The sequence below is a fragment of the Hypomesus nipponensis genome, chromosome 19, assembly GCF_054491055.1.
Source record: "Hypomesus nipponensis isolate SF chromosome 19, ASM5449105v1, whole genome shotgun sequence".
Lineage (NCBI taxonomy): Eukaryota > Metazoa > Chordata > Actinopteri > Osmeriformes > Osmeridae > Hypomesus > Hypomesus nipponensis.
Window position 1 is genome coordinate 8847547 of NC_140379.1, and position 20558 is coordinate 8868104.

At 44.1% G+C, this 20558-nt stretch overlaps 3 protein-coding genes across 3 annotated transcripts; all 3 read right to left on the reverse strand.

The window, feature by feature from the left end:
• Positions 1-5939: 5939 nt before the first annotated feature.
• On the reverse strand, positions 5940-7486 carry lto1 (LTO1 maturation factor of ABCE1). The gene is made up of 5 exons (XM_084682499.1): positions 7290-7486; positions 7035-7140; positions 6821-6891; positions 6594-6711; positions 5940-6397 (listed from the first exon to the last, which is right to left on the reverse strand). The coding sequence occupies exons 1-5, from the start codon at positions 7346-7348 to the stop codon at positions 6326-6328; spliced, it is 426 nt and encodes a 141-aa protein (XP_084538625.1). The 5' UTR covers positions 7349-7486; the 3' UTR covers positions 5940-6325.
• An 832-nt stretch (positions 7487-8318) lies between these two features.
• Positions 8319-10638, reverse strand: fgf19 (fibroblast growth factor 19). Its single transcript, XM_084682477.1, has 3 exons — positions 10335-10638; positions 10121-10224; positions 8319-9207 (listed from the first exon to the last, which is right to left on the reverse strand). Exons 1-3 carry the CDS (start codon positions 10546-10548, stop codon positions 8896-8898), a joined length of 630 nt encoding a protein of 209 aa, XP_084538603.1. The 5' UTR covers positions 10549-10638; the 3' UTR covers positions 8319-8895.
• A 6144-nt stretch (positions 10639-16782) lies between these two features.
• Positions 16783-19902, reverse strand: fgf4 (fibroblast growth factor 4). Its single transcript, XM_084682876.1, has 3 exons — positions 19321-19902; positions 17880-17983; positions 16783-17182 (listed from the first exon to the last, which is right to left on the reverse strand). Exons 1-3 carry the CDS (start codon positions 19733-19735, stop codon positions 17006-17008), a joined length of 696 nt encoding a protein of 231 aa, XP_084539002.1. The 5' UTR covers positions 19736-19902; the 3' UTR covers positions 16783-17005.
• Positions 19903-20558: the final 656 nt, after the last annotated feature.

Consider the following 20558-nt stretch of genomic DNA (forward strand, 5'->3'; position numbering starts at 1 on the left):
GTAGTTCCTCCTCTCTCAGTTACATCTCTCACTCTTTAAACCCTCTCCACCCCATAATTGGGGTGTGCTTGCCTTCGGCGAGCACAAACCATTGTTATCTCACATATATATTATTTATTATTTATTGTTTCTTTTCGCCCCCCTAAGGATGCCTCAATATTTGGACTACATAGACAACGGCGATGTCAAAAGGTTCGTCTCGGTAGCGATTGCGTTGGTTGTATTGGGATTTATGTTCCATTGCACGGTTTAAGTAGAAATTACGTTTTTGTGGCAAAAAGTGAAGCTGACGGTGGCTAACTTGGTAGCCACAGTCACTGACGCCACTAACGTCACCAACGTCACGAAAACTCGCGTGACTATCTCTAGCAGAACATTAGTTTCCCATCTGTTAACTTGGGGGATACTAATCTGCAAGGCAGCTGCAGAAACGCCACAAGCAAAGAGGCCAGGGTGATATTTAATCATTTTACTTTGTGGTGTGAAACATAATTGTGAAATGTAATGTACAATATTAGCTGATATTATTAAGTAAGTAGGCCCACATCTACTTTCGGAAACGGTAGTCTACTATTTCACTGAAGCATTAGCATCATGACATTAGCCTCTGTTGCTTGGGCAACACATACTAAAGTGGTCATGATGCATCTGTTTTCAATCGTTAAAATAAACATTCCTCACAAATACGTTTTTGTTGTAGGATTTATTTTGACATTAATAAACGATTTGTTGGTGAAATGACCATTACCTGTGGTTTCAAATCAGTGTGGCGGCTCACTGCAACGCTGTAGCCTACCCGAGACACTAATGAGTAGCTAACAAAAACATCTCTTTAGAGATGTTTAGAAAGTCAAACGGCGACGGAACATGTTTGGCTTTCCCCTTACTCAAAAGTTTTTCAATAGGTGAAAGTATCTGACTACTAACCTGAACTTCATTGCCACAGCCTAAACTTTGTCAATGTCAAAACTTTGTCTGTTCATGAAAATAATTAATGTCAGCCTGCTTCAGCCTTGCTTAGCTGTAGGATATACATTTTACTGGGTCTTGCTGCGCTGCTTGATTTATTGAAATTATTATGAAATGTTATGTTTTACTAGCCATTTGCCTTCTTAAGCATATCACAGTATTTCCCACCCCTCATGGTGTAACTGAGACGACCGTAAATAGCCTAATTCATCTTTCAAGTAATAAGCCCCCGTTGAAGTGTTGAGCAGGAAATTAGCTGGTCTGTAGAGATCTTGGGTTGGTGGTTTTACTGATGCAGAATTCGCTCAAATAAAATCGATAGACGTAACGAGTGGCACATAACGTGAAGTAGGCCTAACATTGCATTTGATTTTGTTTGAGTTTAATAACTTGTCCAGTGCATCGGGGCAAGTAGCACTAGCCTAAATTGATCTTCCAGACTTGCCGTAAAAAAAAAAATGTACTCTTCCCGGACAAGCCTTAGCTACATGGCTAGACTGTTGATCCAGATCAGAATCCATCATATCTTGGACACTCAAAATCAGCGAATCTTGCAGCCAAATCAAGTAGCCTATATTTATAGGCCTTTATATGGCTACAAACTTCTGCTCGGTTTCTAGCTGGCTACTTGTTACCAAGTTACAACTTTGTTGCAGGGGCATTCTTTGTCTACATTGCGAGCTAACAGTGTCCGGTAATTATGTCGCTATAAATAATGATGTTAAACCGAGACCACTAAGCCCTCAAAGAAAATGTAAGGTCAAAGAAACAAAAGAAAGGTTTGAGGTTACTCTGAAAATTATTAATAAAATAGGCTTCTAATATTAAACTGCTAAATCCTTCTCTAACTAGGCTCCTCTATGATGCATAATGAAACTTAACGTTTTTTAAGTAATCAATAAGCCTACGCTTGCCCTCATTACTCAAATGATGCCGTTCAGGGCGTTCAAATTACATAATATGGCGATGATAGGAGGATAATAGGACATAATAGGGCAACCAACAAGTTGTTTATATCTGATTACAATTTAATAAGTTATCTAGCGCTGCATCTTCATGAGCTACATTTGGCCTCCTTCTCTTCCAACCAACCAGTATCACCTCTCCTCCATCTGAGTGATGCATGTCATTTTTACAAACTTATTATCAAGGGAACACAATGGTCAGAACTGTAGTCATACACTTAAATGCTTTTTGAAATATGTAAACACCAGGAGTGTATGGAAAGCTGGGGCAGCCACAAGCACACCCTCACAATTTCCCCAGAAATTGTATGCTCTCTAGTTTATCCATGGTATTTAAGTTCTGTACTATTTCGGCAAGGGCACACAGGGAACCAGGTGGAAAACAAGGAGCATCTACATGAAATTGATCTGTTTGTGTGTATGTGTGTACAAGGGAGTGCTATGACGGGCATAGCTCCAGGTCGACCCAGGGGCAGCTAAGTCACACCCTCGTTTTTCTCCAGCTGATTAAAATGTCTGTTTGTAGGGCAGCTGGTAGGGAGTGTGGGTAAAGGGTGGGGGGGATTTTACGAGTCTAAATTAGAACTGTGATGTTTCCCATCTGTAATGGTGCATGGAAAATTCTTATTAGATATATCTGCTCATAAGCAGGTGGAGGGGACCAGCAGAAGGCCCTGCATGGCGCCATGCCAAAGCTGGCATGTGTGAGTGAGTGAGAGTGTACCAAGGGGGAGGGAGTTGACGCGTTAGGAGGGGGGGAATTGGGTTCTGTGTGTATGAGTGTGTTTGTACGTGTGTGATTGTGGAAGCAGAGGGGGAGTCAACTCTTTCCAGTTGCTCAGCACAAGTGGAGCAGCTGAGAGTTCCCCAGATCCTGTACTGTCGGCCCGTCTGTCCATCCTCTCGCTGGCCAGGAGAAACGCAACTTTTCCCAATTCAGAATGCCGACCATGCTTGGCATCTTCCCCAGGCGACCCTTGCACCCGAGGCACGTGCAGGTCGGAGCCACTTTGCCGTCTGACAGACATGAAGGAGCCGGGGTGGGGGTCGGGTGGGTATGAGGAGATGTTGATGTGAGAGTTTCATTCAACTTAATCCTGTCTATAAAACAGAAATATAATAGTTCAGTCCTTCTTCACAGCCAGAACCCTGACAGACGTACCCACACCTAGGTCCCTGTTCCTCATAATTCTACACAGCCAGAGCCTTACTCCCCACACCTGCCCAAGATTGGAGTTCTGCAGTCAGGCTCCCTGTGGAGGTGCGGCCCCAGAGGGAATTCCAGTGGAGACTGACATGGAGAACACATGGTAGACGCATTCCTCAGCAGATCCTGGCTGGAGCCAATCTCAACCCATCCTTCACCTCTGACACGCACGTTCACACATATATAAGGAAATACACATACACATGTATACACACATACACACATTTTTGATTGCGATTGAGGTGCAATGATGTTAATGGCTTCTAAGAATACAGTTTTCTGCATCAATCTGTGAGATATACATCAGATGTTCCAGATCACAACCGGGTCCTTAGTGGCTGCTTGCTCGGGAAGCTCCAAACTTAGTGGTAGACGTGATCTTGACCCGCTGTCACCATTCTCCATGATGTCACCTGACTCCGCCCAGTGCCACTTTATAACTTTAGCCCCTGTGACTCCACAAAACAGGCCTGTGTTTATATTTATTCTGCTGAGCTGACTGGAGCCAGGGAGGGAGGGCTGCCAGGGCTGCTCCCAGAACAAAAGCAGAAGGGTTAGAAATAGAGGCAGAAGTTCTATTCCTGGCCTAGTGTACCGTGCCCCCCCCCCCCCACCCCGGACAGTGGAACCCAAAGAGTTTCCAGCGACTCAAGAGTGGACACCCGTAGCCAGGAATCTTAAGCCTCCCCATCTCTTCTCCTCTCTTGAAGGAGATATCAAAGTACAGAGAAAACATTTTGAAATAGACAACACCTATCATTCTTTTATTTGATAAACAGATTGGTCTGAGCCTTGGATAATTGTGGTACAGAGTGCTGTTAAGTGTGTTCAAATTAACCTACCCCTTGGGCTGATTGAAGATGATGTTTTCCCAGTGAGTGTGTGGTGTCGCTCGGCCATTCTTCTGAGGCCTGGGTCTTCATTCATGGAGAAACTCATGCTTTGACAAGGTGTCAAATGAGAGGGCATGGCAAGAGTATGTGTGTGCATCCTGTAGCAAGTCTAGGATGGCAGAAGAATGGCCTAGCTAGTTACAGATAATGCCTGTCAGAAGACTAATATAAACCCTGAGGACTATTAATAAAGCTCAGGCTGTTTATTCTCAGCTGAGGCCCTGCTATGTGGCAAAGTGGCAGAGTAATACTACCCCTGATGCCACATTTAGCCCTGCCCAGACACACTGGGGCTATTAATAGCCCCTCCAGCGGATGCTATCTACCCTGGGGGGTATTTTGGTGAACGACCTCTGCCCAGCCTTGCAGCCACTCAGATTTACAGAATATTTTCCACAGTGAGTTGTTGGGCATGTATAAATATCTCTGGGCCGTGGCTCGCTGACACAAGCTGCATGAATACTATGTGGTGCACTTGTTACCGAAACCCCCAACCCCTGGGCAGCACTGGGCTGCCTGGGAGGGGCTGGGGACTGGGGAGGGGCTGGGGAGGTAATTATATCTATCCACTTGTTGTGGAAAAGCAGGGGAGTAGACTCATAACAGGTGCAGCTTGGTAACATTTAGAGGCACACACACCTACACACTCACCTCCATATTTTCCATCGGGCTGGGAGGTTGTTTTAATCCAGAAGTTGAGACTGCTGGGTCATTTGCTTTCCACACCATAACCTTTGACCCACACAGGTGAGTTTGCCCAAAGACTCACACACCTTCACCTTTGGACTACAAACACCTACCCCCTGCAGCACAACATCAAGGCTGGATTAAGATCCAGATGATTGCTAGTTAAGGGTTAAAGTACATAATTAGTAACAAGTTATTGATGTCTTTGTCCTATTACCATTGAACTATGATGGTGAGGGTGACCCAAATCTTGTTCCCAGGCCCCTGTGTGAGAGCATATTTGTGTAGAGAGGAGTTCAAGGGCCAGGTGTTTTTGGGACAGCTTTAAGAGGTTGTGTGTGATGATGTTGTCACCCCCCCACCACCTCATCCACTACAACCACCACCATCTCATTAAAATACGCAACGTGAAACATTACTATTCAGTGACTGTAGTGATGATGCTTAAACATCCCGCCTGCTCTTTGTGCCCTTGCCTGATTGGTCATTGTGTGTCTGGCTGGTTGTTCTTTCTCTGAAAGACTGAAGTGTGTTTTCACATATTATATCTGCTGGACCAGCCAGTCGTCATTAAAACTTCCAAAAGAGGAGATGGGGGGGGGGGGGGGGGTCGAGCGAGAGAGGTGAATAGAGAGAATGACAGGTCTGTGTATTAGAGGACAAACACAAGCACCAATCACAGAACCTCTTCCACCCACACTGTGACCCCTGTACCCATCACCATAGTAACCTAGCCACTTTACCTTGAGGAGCTGCTGTGTTGGGCCCTCTCTGACCCGTCATGGCTTGTCACAAACTGTGGACCCACATCACACGTGCACCAACCTCATGTATTCTGTCACACAAGTCTCTCACATGCATGTAGACACACACTGTAGGGATGTCTGAGAACGTAAGCCTTTCAGTTCTGTGTAATAAGTTCTCCAAAATGTTCTGTTTCAGTGTGCAAATTCCTTTTGGGTTCTTAGTCCTCCTCATTAGATCACAAACCCACCCAGTCAAACAAACCTGCCCAACACCTAACCCTCCTTTAAGTACAGCAGCCAGACGGCACCTAGTGGACAACCCACCCAACACTGGGAAGTATTTGTATATGCTGTATTTATTTGAACAGATGCCCTTTTGGATGCAGACTAAGTTCCTTTGTTTCTCCAGTCTCTTAGCACAATGTCTGAACAGAATAATAAAATAAACACAGACCCCTTTACAGCATACCCATAATGTTTAAGATACATTTTATTAACTTCATCATACAGCATTATATACATAAATCAGGTCCATCACTAGAACCTGGATGACCAGGAGCCTGATCTTTTTATGGTCTTTTGGTCCACACTCCAAATTTTCCCACAAACGCCCCACCAGTTCAACACTTCATCAGCAACACCCCACTTTCAAATCACCTCACTCTGAGAACACAAACATCCTCATCTCCAATGGCAACAGCCAACCAGAACACACCAAGTCTTGTCTAAGAGATCACAGCACAGCAGCATGTGACATCTGGCTGGTTGGTCCACCTTTGAGGGGGGCACTCTGACCCGCTAACACAGAGGTTGGCCATCTTGGCCTTTCCTGCCCTTGGTTGGAGGGATCAGCCCTCCTCAGAAAGTGATTCCTCCAGAGCCATGAACATACTCACGGAAGTCTGTGGGCACGTTCAGTAGGGAACAGACCTGGAGGTATAAGAGAGGGGAAAGGGAGAGAGAGAGAGAGAGAGAGACAGACCAGTGAAAATGATCAGGGGAAGATAGTAGGCAGGCAAAGCCCAATTTATAGAAAACTACAATGGTTACTGAAATGTGATCTGCGGGTTGCACCTCCAATCTGACCAAAGTACTATGTCTATGACATTTCAGGGTGACTGCCTACCTGTCTGAACTTGGCACGAAGCTTCTCCATGTCCTCCTGTAGGTTCTCATATTGAGGGTTGTCACTGGGAAACTTCTCGAGCAACGAAAGCAAAACCTCCAGAGCCTTCAGCCTCTTCCTGATTAGCACAGAAACCTTCTGTTTACAATATGCCTACACCAGCACAAACAAATCTAAACTACCTATCCATGGAAACAGAGGCTGATGCCTACCGGACGAGGACAAACCTGGCTTTGGGATCTGTGCTGTTCTGAAAAATACTCTTCCAGGTGACTGCGAAGCCATGGTAGAAGGAGACCTATCAGTAAACATTTTAACAGAACTAAATAAAGAGAGTTTAAGTAATACACGACATTCTCTATACAATCTAGTTTGAGCCATGCTTTGTTTTGGTGACACCAAATCTATTTTGTCGATTGCCTGTCAGCCTCGTTCAAATACCTCTGTTGAAAGCTTGGCGCCGTGAGTCGCCCCGTGCAGTCGACCCTCCGTTATCCCTTGTCGCGTGCCCTCGTCAAACCCCTCATGGTATCCCTCCACGTGGAACCTGTACATGTCACGTTTACAGTTCACTGTGTATGTGATGAAGGGGAAAGTGCACAATGGCTATGGCTAACAATAAAATACTAGCAAGTTGGCGTCAGCTAAAATGTGATCACGAGTCATGTTAGATATGAGATTTAAGGTTGAGCTTACTTGTCGTCTGCCATGAGAATACAGTCAAATAAATCTTCGCTCCCTGAAGAGAGGGCCATCCTTGTACAGTAAAGAAACAAAATATACTAAATCCTTTTCAAGAGACCCTATCTCAAACCGCTGACTAAGCCTGGGACTGCTCTATTCTCCTGTTGCGTATGAGCAGCTTCCTCTTCACTTTTGCTCCAGAATTGTTGCTGCCATAGCTCATTACTGCCATCTATCGATTGAGAAGTTGCTAGAGAAAACTGGATGAGATCATGATGGCAAGGTAAACTCAACGTCCCCGCAGTTCTCTAAATGTACACTTCTGCAATTACGTATCGATAGATGAGAGAACTAGTCTATAACCTAACCTGCAGCATCAACTCATAAGAACCGATATCCCAATTTTACCAAAGGATGGGTGGTAATAGCTTATGTAGCAACAGATCGCAACTTCCACGGCTTCAATCAAATCAGAGACAACGTTCGCCTGCCTTAACAGACGAGGGCGCCATAAAACCAAAAATCAATCGCTACCTCGTTGAAGTGCGATTTGCGGAGATTAAGTTTATTGAATAGGCCTATCAGAACATTGTGTACTCGGCAAGAAGTGATAACAGTGTCATGCCAGCCAGAGTGTGTGGAAACCAGGCACGTATGACTATTCTCTTCACCAAGTGTAATACACTGGTTTTACTTTATGAAGACTTCCAGGCATTATAGGCCTACAAAGAATATAGGCTACTTGATACGTTTGTCGTAGGAAAGGAGTTGTAGGCAGGACTACTTTTAACACTTTGTTCCCAACCTCCTGCACAGGCATAACAGACCCTTGCTCAGTGAACCTCATTGATAAGTCCCATGGAGGGTTGTGCTGGTCACAAAGTGTTCAGAGATTAACTGTCTCAGAACAGACTACAAATATTTTTTATGATGATCCCAGGTTGTTATGATAGAACACAATAGAAAAAACAACAACAAGGTATTGCACATTAACCTTGATTATTTAAACTATTGTATTGGGATATATACACTGGTAAACTATTTGAATCGTGAAAATATACATTTTGTTTATTTCCAAATTTACAAAAACATTCACAGAAAGAGTGCATTTGGGCCCCCCAAAAAATGTGACCATGGATAACTCTATTAAATATACTAACATACATACTATTATGGAACTAAATAAATACTCTGATGGTATTTCAGTTCCTTCTGGGCCTGCATATCAAGAGTAGTAAAAAGTTCACTTCTGCCAGAAGACTCACACCTTCCAATCACCTGTCTGTCCTGAAGGTTCTGCACAAATGACATGTCTGTTCCTGATCTGAATCAGAATTTGGTTTGATTGGTCTGCACCAATCCTGGAGGTTCCTCCCAAAGGCCCAACTCAACCTGGTCCAGCCCTCCATGCACGTAAGGGAAATACACGTCCCTTTTCTTTTCCACCTTAATGACCAAGTTCCTGGTTCATTTCTCCTTTCGTTTGTGGTGTGGGACATGTTCACCCTCCATCCTATGGTCACATGCAGCACTCTAATACCTTGAGTGGAGGAATGCAGCGCATAGTAATATCTAAACTGTTTCTGTTTCTTGTCTTTCAATCTCTCACAGCCCCTCCTCATGTGTGGCTGAAGCTGGGGCTGTGGAGCAAGACCTGTGACAGTCTTCCAAACCCCTCCAGGATGTCTGTGTGTAGGCCTGTTGTGGGACTGTGCTCCTGGGGTCCTGTGGGTACTTCTGTAGCTCTGGTCTCCAGGGTGCTCATCCTGGGTAGGAACTGGGCAAGGGCTGGGGCACCCCTGTCGCGACCTTGGTGCCTCTGCTTATGGGGCCCCAGGCTGATCAGGGTTTCGTGCTTGTCTGAGATGTAGACATTGTAGCCATCTGAGAGCACCTTCTCCCTGAAGGAGCAGTCATCTGTATAGGTGCTCTAAATATGGAGTATAGTGGAGGGAAGGAGAAGGAGGAGATGGATGAGAGTTAAGTTTAATTGAGGAGAATGAAAGTCAAACAGTATTGATAAAGAATTCATTTGTGCACTGGCTCTGGAAAATGATAAAATATGATAATCCTGTACTTAATCTCTTTCTTCCTTTTCTTTCTGCCTTGTTTCCTGTCCTTCACACACAGAGAACAGCTTTTATCATGTATGTGCGTACATCCTGCTTCAATTTCCTCAAGAGTTATTGACACAGGCATGGTGTGTCAGTCAGGGGTCAAGGTTGTTGTTGCCCTCTCTTCCCTCTGTGCGAGAAACTCCGCAAATACAGACCCGCGGGCAAAGGTTGCTGCCCTTACACCAAATATTTTCAGAATACACTAAAGTATTTTCCTGAAAAGGTCTGGTTTATCTATGGTGAGTACACAAAGCCTCAGTCTCCTTTGTGACTAAATGTATGTTTGCATGTGTATGGTTTGTAGGGTTGTGACTAGCATGCTGCAAGGCTCCTTAGAGATGGCCTTGACTGAAACCAACCAACAAAACAACTTCTCAATAGGTTGACATGTACATATTTTTTTTTGGTTAATGTGCTACGATAATGTGCTACATATAATACTTTTGTTTTGTTTTGTTCTTTGACATCCACAAAAGCAAATATTTGCTCATATTTAACACATGAAGCAATAACCTGCCTATCTGCAGGGATGTTTCAACGGTAACATGAGTCAGACAGGTATAGCAGACGATCTGTCGTGCTCTAAATGATTGCATCCTAATCCTCTAACAATTATTAACATCTAACAATGAGGATGTGTAAACTAATTGAGCCTGGTTTTGAACTGTGAGGAACGTTTGACCAATATTATGTGGACTATCATCAGTGAGATATGTTTGTTCTTACCGACGCATAAAGTCTTCCATCGCTCTCCATACACAAATACTGAGACGCGGCTACTCCTTTGATGGCAACGCTTCCAGTGTTCACAGAGCGAATCTCTAACAAACCTGCAGCAGATGGAAATCAGGGTTTTGACCTTGCATAATAAGGCGACCAAATCTGATATTGTTTTACATATTTTAATCTCGGTCAAAATGTGGTTATAGATCATACTCACTTTGAGGGCTCTGCTCGACAGAGCTGTGCACCTTGCCGTCTCCATGAAGCGACACGTGCAGTCCGTATTTGGCAGCGTAGAGATGCCTGAGACGAACCGTCTGTCCCCATCCGTTGCTGATATGCGGCCCAGAAGCCGGTAACGGTAAACTTACAACCCCGTAGCCACATACAATGTTGACGATGCAAAACGCAGAGAACACCTTTACCTGCATTTTTACTCTTCTCAAACTCAGATCTCCTTTTAACACTCCTTGCAGGTCTCTCTCTCCTCCAGTGGCTGTTTAGTAGTAAGCGGACATCCCTTCCTTTAAACAAGAGCTCTTATCAGTGGAATCGATGGCCCTTTTCCCCTTGCCAATTCTGAGAAACACACACCCCTGCTTGACGTCCAACAAAATCATAGTTCATGTGTGGCCATGATGCCTGAGATCTGGGGTAAACAGAACAGTCTACCCCTAATTATTTTTTTGGACATTATCATTACAGTAAAGTGCAAAGTGGGAGAATAATTTGTTTAAAACGGTCTCTATTGTGCACAATTATATGAATAATTTGTAGTTATCGCTACTACAACGATGCAATTCAAAGTGAACTTAACACCGGTCTGTGTGGTGGCTACTGCTACTGTAGAGCTATAGGCTATAATAGCCTATTTATTATAGGCTAGACTGTAGCCTATAGGGCCTACTACATACTGATGACATTTGATTCAAGCCACATGCTGGCACACAGGCAAGAGATAATCCTCGTCTGGGTCAAGTAGCACCAACACATTTTCCGCTGTTATCTGATTTTGATCGAGAGCTTCCGTTGCATTCCGCACTCTTGAACTCTGTTGGCGGTTAGATTTACATAGAAGTTAAAGAGTAATTGAGAATAAATATCTCCATTCATAAATATGAAGTTAAAGCCCTGGATCGTGAGTGCTTGTATATGTAACCATCGGTTAGTCAGGTGGTCTAGAAAGGGGTTTGCAGGCAGTTGGGGGAAGCACGAAACACCCCGAGATTTCAACATCACCTTATACACATTGTAATGACGGCGTTGAGAGATTTGTATTCCAATCTCCCGTTACAACACAATTCTGAATCGGGAGTATGTCTACATGAACAACGCCAATCGTCTTTGATATTGTCTATATTGATACATTTTGCACTATGGCAAGCGGAGTGACGGTTGTCATTTTTTTGCAAGAGAAGGATAGGGAAGGCTTGGCTCCGAACTGCTGTGGTCAATGCACATTATTAGATATTTTAACTATTGTCTCTGTGTAGCGTATTTATTGACAACTAGATGGCGCAATTCGCCTGCCCTATATGAGCTGCTGCTTGTCCAGTACAGTCCTGAGCAAAGCATCAGAAAGAACACTTTCTGCAGTGGTTTGGACTAAAAGACACTGCCATAGTGATCTGATCTGCGCAGCCCAGCCTGATGAGTCATGTTTATGACTTCCTGTATCCTTGGTGTCCAACCCTACCCAGACCAGACCTTACTGACAGAGACCCCTTACATCGGGACTATAGTGATGTCACTCTGGAGAGAATGCTTGGCCTTTGTGTGTGTGTATGTTAATGTGTGTGTGTGGGGGGTTTATATGTCTGTGTGTTTGTGTTTGTGCCCAGAGTATGCAACCTACTCACTCTGGTCACTTGCCTGACCTATGATGTGACCATGCAGCTAAGTCTTCCATCGTGTGTGTCCATCTCTCTTCGCTAGCCTCTTACCCCTACATGTAGCCCCCCCCCTCCCCCCCCCCCCCAGTGTCTGTGGTCTGAGAAACCTCCTGATTACAGGCCAGTTAGACATTTCCTGTCTGAGCCTGTGGAACTGCAGACCAGCAGGTAAGCACAGTCCTGTCAGCACCTTCTAAAGTACCTGGTATTTATCCACAAACATCTGGACAGGTTTCACACAAACACATACACATACACAAATATCACACATGCACCCACTAACACACAATTATAAACATATACACATTCGTGCACACACACTTACACACTATACAAATCTCTATGAACACACTTCACAGATGACCCTTCAAAAACAACACAACCTACCAACACCATCTCACACTTTGTAACCCCACCTCCACAAACATTCCCCTATCTCCCAACTATTCAGCAATATCCCCTCCTGAGAGGTAATATGTCAAGGAGATGTCAGCTGACTCGTTCTCCGGCAGGTGATAGGCCAGTGAGGAATCAGCTGACTTGGCTCATGCAGGTGCCAAGGGGACCAACTGTAGTTTGTCTGTGGTTCAGGCCAGGTGTGGACATTTGAATGGCATTTGCTCATTTGTTTCTGAACGTAGTTATCCCTGTTTAACATGAGTCCAGCAAAGGCAATTAAGAAAGAGAGAAAATTCCTTTAGCTAAATCAAAGTGCTTGTTGGTATATGTTTGTAAAATTAATTGAAATTAGATAATACTATGATATATGGCTGTGCTAGTGTCGTACCATCTCGACTGAAATCACAGATTAGCTATGCTAAAGGATTAACAAAACCACTCTGTCTGTGTCTGGCAACATTACAGACACAGCTGCCAAAACATCATATCTGTCATTCCTTGAGCAATGGGCTGATCCCTAGCTCCCCACCCCTAAGTGAGGTGTAAATGGTTTAGTGAATCCGCCGACTGTAGTGGTGTGCCGGCAGTGCTTTGCTTCTCCAGGCAGCCAGCCAGGGGCCTAATACAGCCATTACCAGAAGAATCCCATCTAAAATCCCAGAGCCTTAGAAACTAACCCTCATAAACACACCAGCAAATCTCCTGTCCTCCTCTGCTTCACTCATCCTCTTCTTTATCTCACCTCCTGAAAGTTTTCCTCTCCTACAGCATCCTTCTCTTATTCTTATATTTCTTGCGTATGACAGTGGCTCGAACTCTTCCTCTGGCATGTGGATGATAGAGACTTCTGGTTCCAGCAGCAGGGTTTTAGCAGTGTCACCCAGGCAGGTTGAGATTCTGACAGCCAGTGAGTTGGGGATTGTGGTGGTGCCACAACCCTGGCATCCAGGTACTCAGGAGGGTCTGTTGGTGAGAAGATCTTCTGGGGAAGAGGTCTGCTGGGGAGAGGTCTGCTGGGGTATGCTTGGGTATGCTATCCTCTGCATTACTTTCTGCATAAGCTTCCGTGTTAGTCTCCTGTGTTAGCCTCCTCCCTGTTCTACAGCCCAAACATGGCTGTCAGTGCTCTGGTGGAACGGTGTTCTGGAAAGTCTTTGTCTTTGTCCCTTAACATAAAAGGTGGGTTTGAAATAGAACTCCATGCTGATAGGTAAGTGTACATTTCTGTGTGACACAGAAAGAAGAGAGGCAGATAGATAGAGGGCACACACTATTCTTAGGGAAGGTTTATGGCTCCTTTAAAAGATGGCTGCCAGCTTTACTGGAGTAGAAAGCTATCATTCTTTCAGAGAACAGCTAGGCTTCTTTTAGCCTGGGTTGTGGGGACAGAAATACACAGACAGAGCTGCTACACCTGTCCACCAAGGTCAGCCTCCATCCAGAGATGAGTTACCAAACTGACTGTTAAACAATGACTCTAACCCTGTACTCTGCCCACAACAGTGAGACAAGACAGGAAGGCACATTTTTAAGACAAAATAATGTTATGGTTGATGCTGCAAATGGAATTTGGATTGTTTAAAGACCTTTTACACACCCAAAGAAAAGAAAAACATTTGAAAAAAGGTATTCACCATTGGAAACACGTAACCAGACAGGGACATTTTTATTTTTGTTGCATCAGTGTTTTATTAATTGCCATAATTTAGGTCTTATGTGCACAGCACATACACATAGTTCAACAGGGCCTGTATAAAACTACAGAGGTTCTGCTAAATAAACAAAATAAGAAACATCAGGACCATTTGATTCAGACAGGAGGACGTTTGGAGTTCAGACCTCAGACAAAGACCAGGGTCTTGATACAGTTCTGAATGGTTGACTGAAGGATAAACTGCACAATCAGAGTTAAGCACATTATGTCCATTGCTTTTGGGAACAAATTATATGAGGAGATTTATGCTGCAAGTTAAACTCATTTTCGGAATTGACTTAATACAAATTGAGTTGACCCTAACCCTAATAGAGACTGACCAACAGCAGAAGAAGTCACTCCTGTCGTCATGATGACTTACTTACAGCAATGTGTATGAAAGTGAAATGTCAATCAACATATCTCACGGGTTTCCCCATGATCAGCCAACAGCTTAAACGTCACAGCACTAATGTGTCAATGTAATGTGGCCTTGCAAAAGCCATTTTATGTACTGTATACAATTATGTTCATTTGTTTGGCTTTAAATGTTTAACATTTTCATTTTTGACATTCATTCATCTCTTTAAAATGTGACAGATCCATAACGAGATCATTAAGGCTGAAAACTGTCACCCTCTTTGTACCAACAACTTTAAGGCAGGGGTATCAAGTAGATGTGTCCCAGTTTGAAATGGAGGAGTGTGTGCTTGCATGAACCTGTAGTTCACTTGCTGGTGTCTGTGATGTTTTATAACCAAATAAGCAGGGGAGTAGAGGAGGGATGGAGTGGTGGAAGGGTGGATGCACAAAGATGTGGATGGATAGAGGGATGAAGAGGTGGATAGCTGGAGGTATTGAAGGGTGGTAGCTGGTCAGTGGTGAGTTCAGGGAGGTGTGGCCGTGGCTGTTAAGGCTTCTGTAAACAGATTTGTTGGCTATGCAAATGAGCCCAGCTGAGGAACAGGGGTGGAACAAGGCAGCTGGCAGGTAAAATGGGCAGGGTTAGAAGACTGAGAAGCTGAAGGGGCGGAGTTAGGAGTCTGGTAAGGCATTGGGGCGGAGTTAGGAGTCTGCTGTGCAGCATCTCAGCATGCTCAGCTCTGTCTGAGAGATCCTTATATTTGTGATAAGGAGAAGATGGTACTGTCATATTGAGTGTTTTTGGACCAGTGAGCCCTTTAGTCCAGTTGGTTACAGAATGTGACTGTACATTGAGAACTGAGTGCTTTGTGGAATGTTGAAACAGAGAAGAGGGCCAGAATACAGAGACAAAGTGTTCAGACACCTGCACCACACCTGACAGTCTTCACTATGCTCTTCCTTATGGCCCAGCCGTCTAGAACTTGCCTCAGTATACCTAAGGATTTAATACAGTCAGTTTAGTACAGTCAATGTTGTTTGTTCAATGACCACACACATTCAGATTTCAACTTTTTGTGTGTACCTTGCTGGTGTATCAATGGAATCGTTAAGTCCACCCAGGTCTGTTCTTCTGAGTTAAGAGTAGAAGGAGCCTTTCTGAGTGCCAGCAGTCACCAGGGGTTATATTTACAAAATTTATAAAGAAAATATATTGGGTTACTGGGCCAGTATAGTGTAGTCTAACAGCTGTCTGTAAATATTTCTCCCATGCTTATCCTTTCTAAAAGTATATCACAGGGTAAAGATAGCTTAAACGTGACGAGGAGCAAGCAGGACCAAGTAGCTGCAGGGACTGCTAGCTGTCTGTAGAGGAAGAAAGACAGACAGACATACAGACATACAGACAGACAGACAGGTATGTAGGCCAACAGACCAATAATCAGAGACAGACAGATGGGCAGGCAGGCCAACAGACAAGGAAGGCAGTCAACAGACACCTGACAAAAAACAGATAGATGAGGAGGGGAGTCTGTACTGTGATATTATGTCATGGCTTAGCCTAGGCAGCTCTGACACTGATCTGACACTTCTCTGTCAAACAACCGAGAATCCCTGGTGTTGGGATGCTGCCCGGAAGGGAGTGTTCTAGAATCTAAGCCTGCGAGAGTGTGTGTGTGTGTGTGCATGCAGCATGTGTGTGTTATAGTGTTTGTTTTAGAGCATTTTTGTTAGTATGAGAAATTGTGTGTGAGACTATTTTTTATTGTGTATGCATTTTATTGTGTATGAATACCCTATGTATTCATGTCTGTTTTAAAATCATGACTGTATTTTATGTTAGAGGCGTGCCTCATCGTTTAAACCCTGGATTCTCTGCTTGTTTGAACTAAGGTGGATGCCTCTCTATAGGTCTGACTGAGATTGACGGCAGGAAAGTTCAGAGTTCGCCTCCCTGGCAGGGCTATAAACAGACAGCGGGTCTTCAGCTCAGCTCTCTCTAACCAGCAGAAAGACGATCCTGCTTCAATTAGGCTCCCACGCTGCACAAAGGAGCCCGGCATTGGACCATCACTCCCGCTCCTCCTAACACCAGTGACCTGACACGCGGGTCTCATTTGTTAGAACTTTTGGCCTTAAATTAGGACTTAAATTTCTTTCCGAATAGGCCTAAGAGAAAAGGGATAAGAAAATAAAGGGGCACTTAAGCCCCGGGGCTGGATAATCACCGAGCGAAGATAAGCAACCGATCCTTCAAACAAACTCTCATATTTTGTCACTTAATAGCAGCAAACGTATCATAAAAAAAGAAAAACAAATTAAAGTGGAAAACTTTCATTCCCCCTTGAAGCGAGGGTGTTTCCCCCGAAGTACAAAAATGTGTTAACTTATAAATAATCTGATATTTACAAACTTGAAACTTATAATTAAAGTAGGATACACTTAGTCAGTTCTCTTGCATAAAACTCCTTTTAAAAGTGCATCGTTTGGAGTCCCCCTCTTGCCCCCTCCGTGCTTAGCTTCAGTCTATTTCGGAGTCGCTCAGATTCTTGGCAAGAAATGCGTCACCGTCATGGCCGGTGATACTCGGTTTCCTCTTTTTGTTTTACCGGTCTTGCTCAGTCCGATGTACATCCCCGGGTAGGCCACCGACTCATAGGCGTTGTAATTATTCGCCAAGAGTTTCTCTTTAAACTTGCACTCGTTGCTGTAATGAACCTGCAACAAAGGTGTTAGAGTATTAATATTCAAACATGAGCATTTTCGTTACTTTGTGAATTATCACAACACAGTAATACAGAGTCCTATGTTAAAAGGACTATTTGAAATCACATAGCCTCGGCCTATTTCATGTTGTTAATGTCAAACTTTCCCTAATTACATCAAATCAATAGTGAAGTTTTCGTTAACTTATTATCTTATTACTCTTTTTTTCGTCATCTGTCTTCGGTGATGATAGGCCTATAAACGCGGGTGTCGCGTAAAAAACACAATGAAAGTGACATTTTGAAAAATAGAGAGAACAGAACAAGAGAGAGCGAGAAAGAGACACACACTCTGTGTGTTTGTGAGTGTATTTGCGTATGTAGGTGGGTGGTCTTTGCGGCCAGTTCATCTTTGCGCAGGGAAGGACAGTAGGTGCGTTTGGTGGCTGGCAATGCCAGGAATGGAATGTGTGCCTGAATGATCTACTGCGCTACCGTTCCTGGGTTTATCCGGCCCACAACGAAAACACGGGCCGGCCCTGGAGGCATGCCATGACCGAGCTCAACAATGTGACGCGAGAGGGGCTGCCGGGTACCGCGGAGGGAGGGATCATTACAACTCAAATGGTGACATGTCATCGAGCAGGGCTACAACGATAAGAAACATCAATGCCAGCGGAAATCAACCGTAAATCATCTCGTACACTTACAGATCCGTATAGCTTCCCTTTGCTGTTCATGGCCACGAACAGACCGCCACGGACCCCGAACAGAGTCACGATTCCCCTCTCAACCGGGGATATCTCGAGCAGACCTGGAGGAAGGAACATATTAAACAGTCAGATTCACCTGCCCAAGCTTGCGCCACCGCCTTTAATCATCACTAGCTGAAGGAGACACAGCTTGACATCCATGAGATAATCATCCCCACCTTTCCTCCGCCAGCCCACTAATACATTATCCACTGCAGGTGTAGCCACTTAGTTTAGGTGGTGCAGTCGTGGATGTACGGATGCATACACCCTTATTTTGTTATGGTAAAGAGGATGAGTATTATAACCCACATCTTTGAATTGAAAAAACAAAACAAACGTAAGAGAGTTTAAGAAAATACTTCTGTCACCTTTACGCTACTGGTTAGACAGACCATGATGACAGTCTCATCATCTGGACGGACATGCGCATCTGAGCTCGGATTGAAGGTTGTCTCGCTTCTAAAATGTTTTTCTTTTATGACGACGAGGCGTTCAAAGAGAATCTATGTAATGTATCTCCCTTGAATTTTATGCTGCGTCTCAAAATAGGCGAAGGCAACACAAAACAACCTCTAGGTTCCCAGACTGGCCGCCTGTCCTGTCCAGAGGCCTGTGTCTCACACAGGAAAAGCTCCACTTGCCACAAAACAAATAAATAATGACTGTTATTCTTTGTGTCTGCAAATGACTTCGAATATGACAGTGTCTGGAGCGGACGTTAATTAGGCTGGTTGGGACAAGGGGTTAATCTACCGGAACAGATGCGTCTATCTCCGTCCCCTCGGTTTGGACCTTGGCTCCGCTCCCATCTGGCTCCAGTTTCAAACAGCGCTTTCAGGAGTGGAAAGCACCCATATAGGCCCTAATGTTACATTCCAGATGTGTGTCATATGTGACATCTCTGAGGATGCTTGTTTACTTGAACATAGTCTTCAATGTCAGTGAACAGTTAGCAGACAACACTCCAGTCTCGGTCTGCAATACTTCATCTGAACATAACCCTGATGAGACAGAGCTATCAACAGACGCCTGATGCTTAAATCTTTAAAAACAGCGGCTGATCTCACTCAATCAACACTGATACACATCATGTAGCATTCCTCATATGCCAACGAATTTAGCCTATATGTCACAAAACGTGTCCTCAAATAATGCTTTGTCATGGAGGCCTATACATATACTTAGGCAAGTTAGATTCATTAAACAAAGTTGTATTTATTTGCAGAAAGCATCAGTCTCAAACACGAATTTGAATGTATTTGGAAGTCACGTTAAAATAAATGATCGGCCTATCACAATAACAACCTCAATGACAAGTAAAATATCAAGCCAGAAATGACACCTTTGTGTCACATTTCATTAAATATGATAATGACAACGCTCCAAGCAAACTTACTGTATCGATTTTCGTTGTGCACTCCAGTTATCCTTCCGTCTGGTAGCACTTGAATATGAAACCCAATGCCCACGTTGCAGTAAAGGCGACGTAGCCGTTTAATGCCCATAAGATAGTCGCTGTCCCGGTTAATCTCACGCTTCTCTCCGGGGATACGAGCCAAAGAGCGCGAGTAAAGGGTCTCCCAGTGTCGTTCCAACGTGCCGTTCAGTCTTCCCGGGAAGGGTGGAGCGCACACCAGACTGGCCATGAGCCCTAGAACCAGTATTGGTAGAAGGGCCATCCTGACCAACACGGTAGCACACAGTCTGTTCAGGGACTGTACGGAACTATAAATATCTCCCCTGTGCCGGCCTTTACGTTGAACTCCAAAGAAGAAAAAACGAAAGAACAAAAAATACCAGCTACAGCTCATTCCAAGACAAAGATGCGTGTTTTATTTTACGTTTGGAGAGACAGTGATCCGTGGTTATAGTAGTACTGTCCATTCCTTTGTAACGTGTACACACTCACGCCTGACTTGTTTTGGGTCCAAGGATAAGTTGAGAAGTGTTGGCCGTCTGGGCAAGCGCGACTCAGCCATGCCGCTGCTCCCTCGCCGACGATATTTATATCTGCAGTTAAATTACATCACGGCTCGACTCCTGCATCACGGGGCTGGATTCTCAGCCACTCAAACACACATAGACCCATAATGTGCGCACGTACATTCGGTGCCATACAGAGGGAGCGAGGGAGGGGGGTATTTTAACAAATGTCAAAACCCTTTTGCAGAGAACAAAACACATTTGACAATGTTCACTCAGATTAGAGCAGTCGCAAGACTGTGGGAAGTTTTAAATAGAAATAATGGTCCTTATCTTACAGAAAAGTCAGAAAAGAGTTTTAGAAAAGTAGAATAGAGACGTTGCCGTTTGCCTCTTTGTGTAAAGCTTCCTTCATTATCAGGCCAGAATAAAGTAATTTATGTATGAGAGGATGTAAAATAGGAAATAGTTAAGTTAACATAGCGTGGTGTCGGACAGGAGACAGTTCTTTAAATGAACAATAACAGGAAAAAAACAAAAGTTGAATTCAACGAAATGAAAAAAAAACGAATAAGACTGTTCGAGAAAAAGGAGAAAAAAATGACCCCGGATCTTAAAGAGAACAATGGTGAGACTAAATAGAATGTTACACGGCTGATAGATGCTGTGTCTGATAGTCTGCAGGGGAAAGATAATGGCAAAATAACTTTG

Coding starts and splice junctions, on each gene's coding strand:
- lto1 (XM_084682499.1), bottom strand. CDS start 7,348: ATGGCCCTCTCTTCAGGGAGCGAAGATTTATTTGACTGTATTCTCATG. Junction 7,141..7,289: donor ATTCTCATGGCAGACGACAA/GTAAGCTCAACC, acceptor TGACATGTACAG/GTTCCACGTGGAGGGATACC. Junction 6,712..6,820: donor AGCACAGATCCCAAAGCCAG/GTTTGTCCTCGT, acceptor TGTGCTAATCAG/GAAGAGGCTGAAGGCTCTGG.
- fgf19 (XM_084682477.1), bottom strand. CDS start 10,548: ATGCAGGTAAAGGTGTTCTCTGCGTTTTGCATCGTCAACATTGTATGT. Junction 10,225..10,334: donor TGTCGAGCAGAGCCCTCAAA/GTGAGTATGATC, acceptor CATCTGCTGCAG/GTTTGTTAGAGATTCGCTCT. Junction 9,208..10,120: donor ATGGAAGACTTTATGCGTCG/GTAAGAACAAAC, acceptor CTCCATATTTAG/AGCACCTATACAGATGACTG.
- fgf4 (XM_084682876.1), bottom strand. CDS start 19,735: ATGAGCTGTAGCTGGTATTTTTTGTTCTTTCGTTTTTTCTTCTTTGGA. Junction 17,984..19,320: donor GCACAACGAAAATCGATACA/GTAAGTTTGCTT, acceptor TCCTTCCTCCAG/GTCTGCTCGAGATATCCCCG. Junction 17,183..17,879: donor AAGGGAAGCTATACGGATCT/GTAAGTGTACGA, acceptor CCTTTGTTGCAG/GTTCATTACAGCAACGAGTG.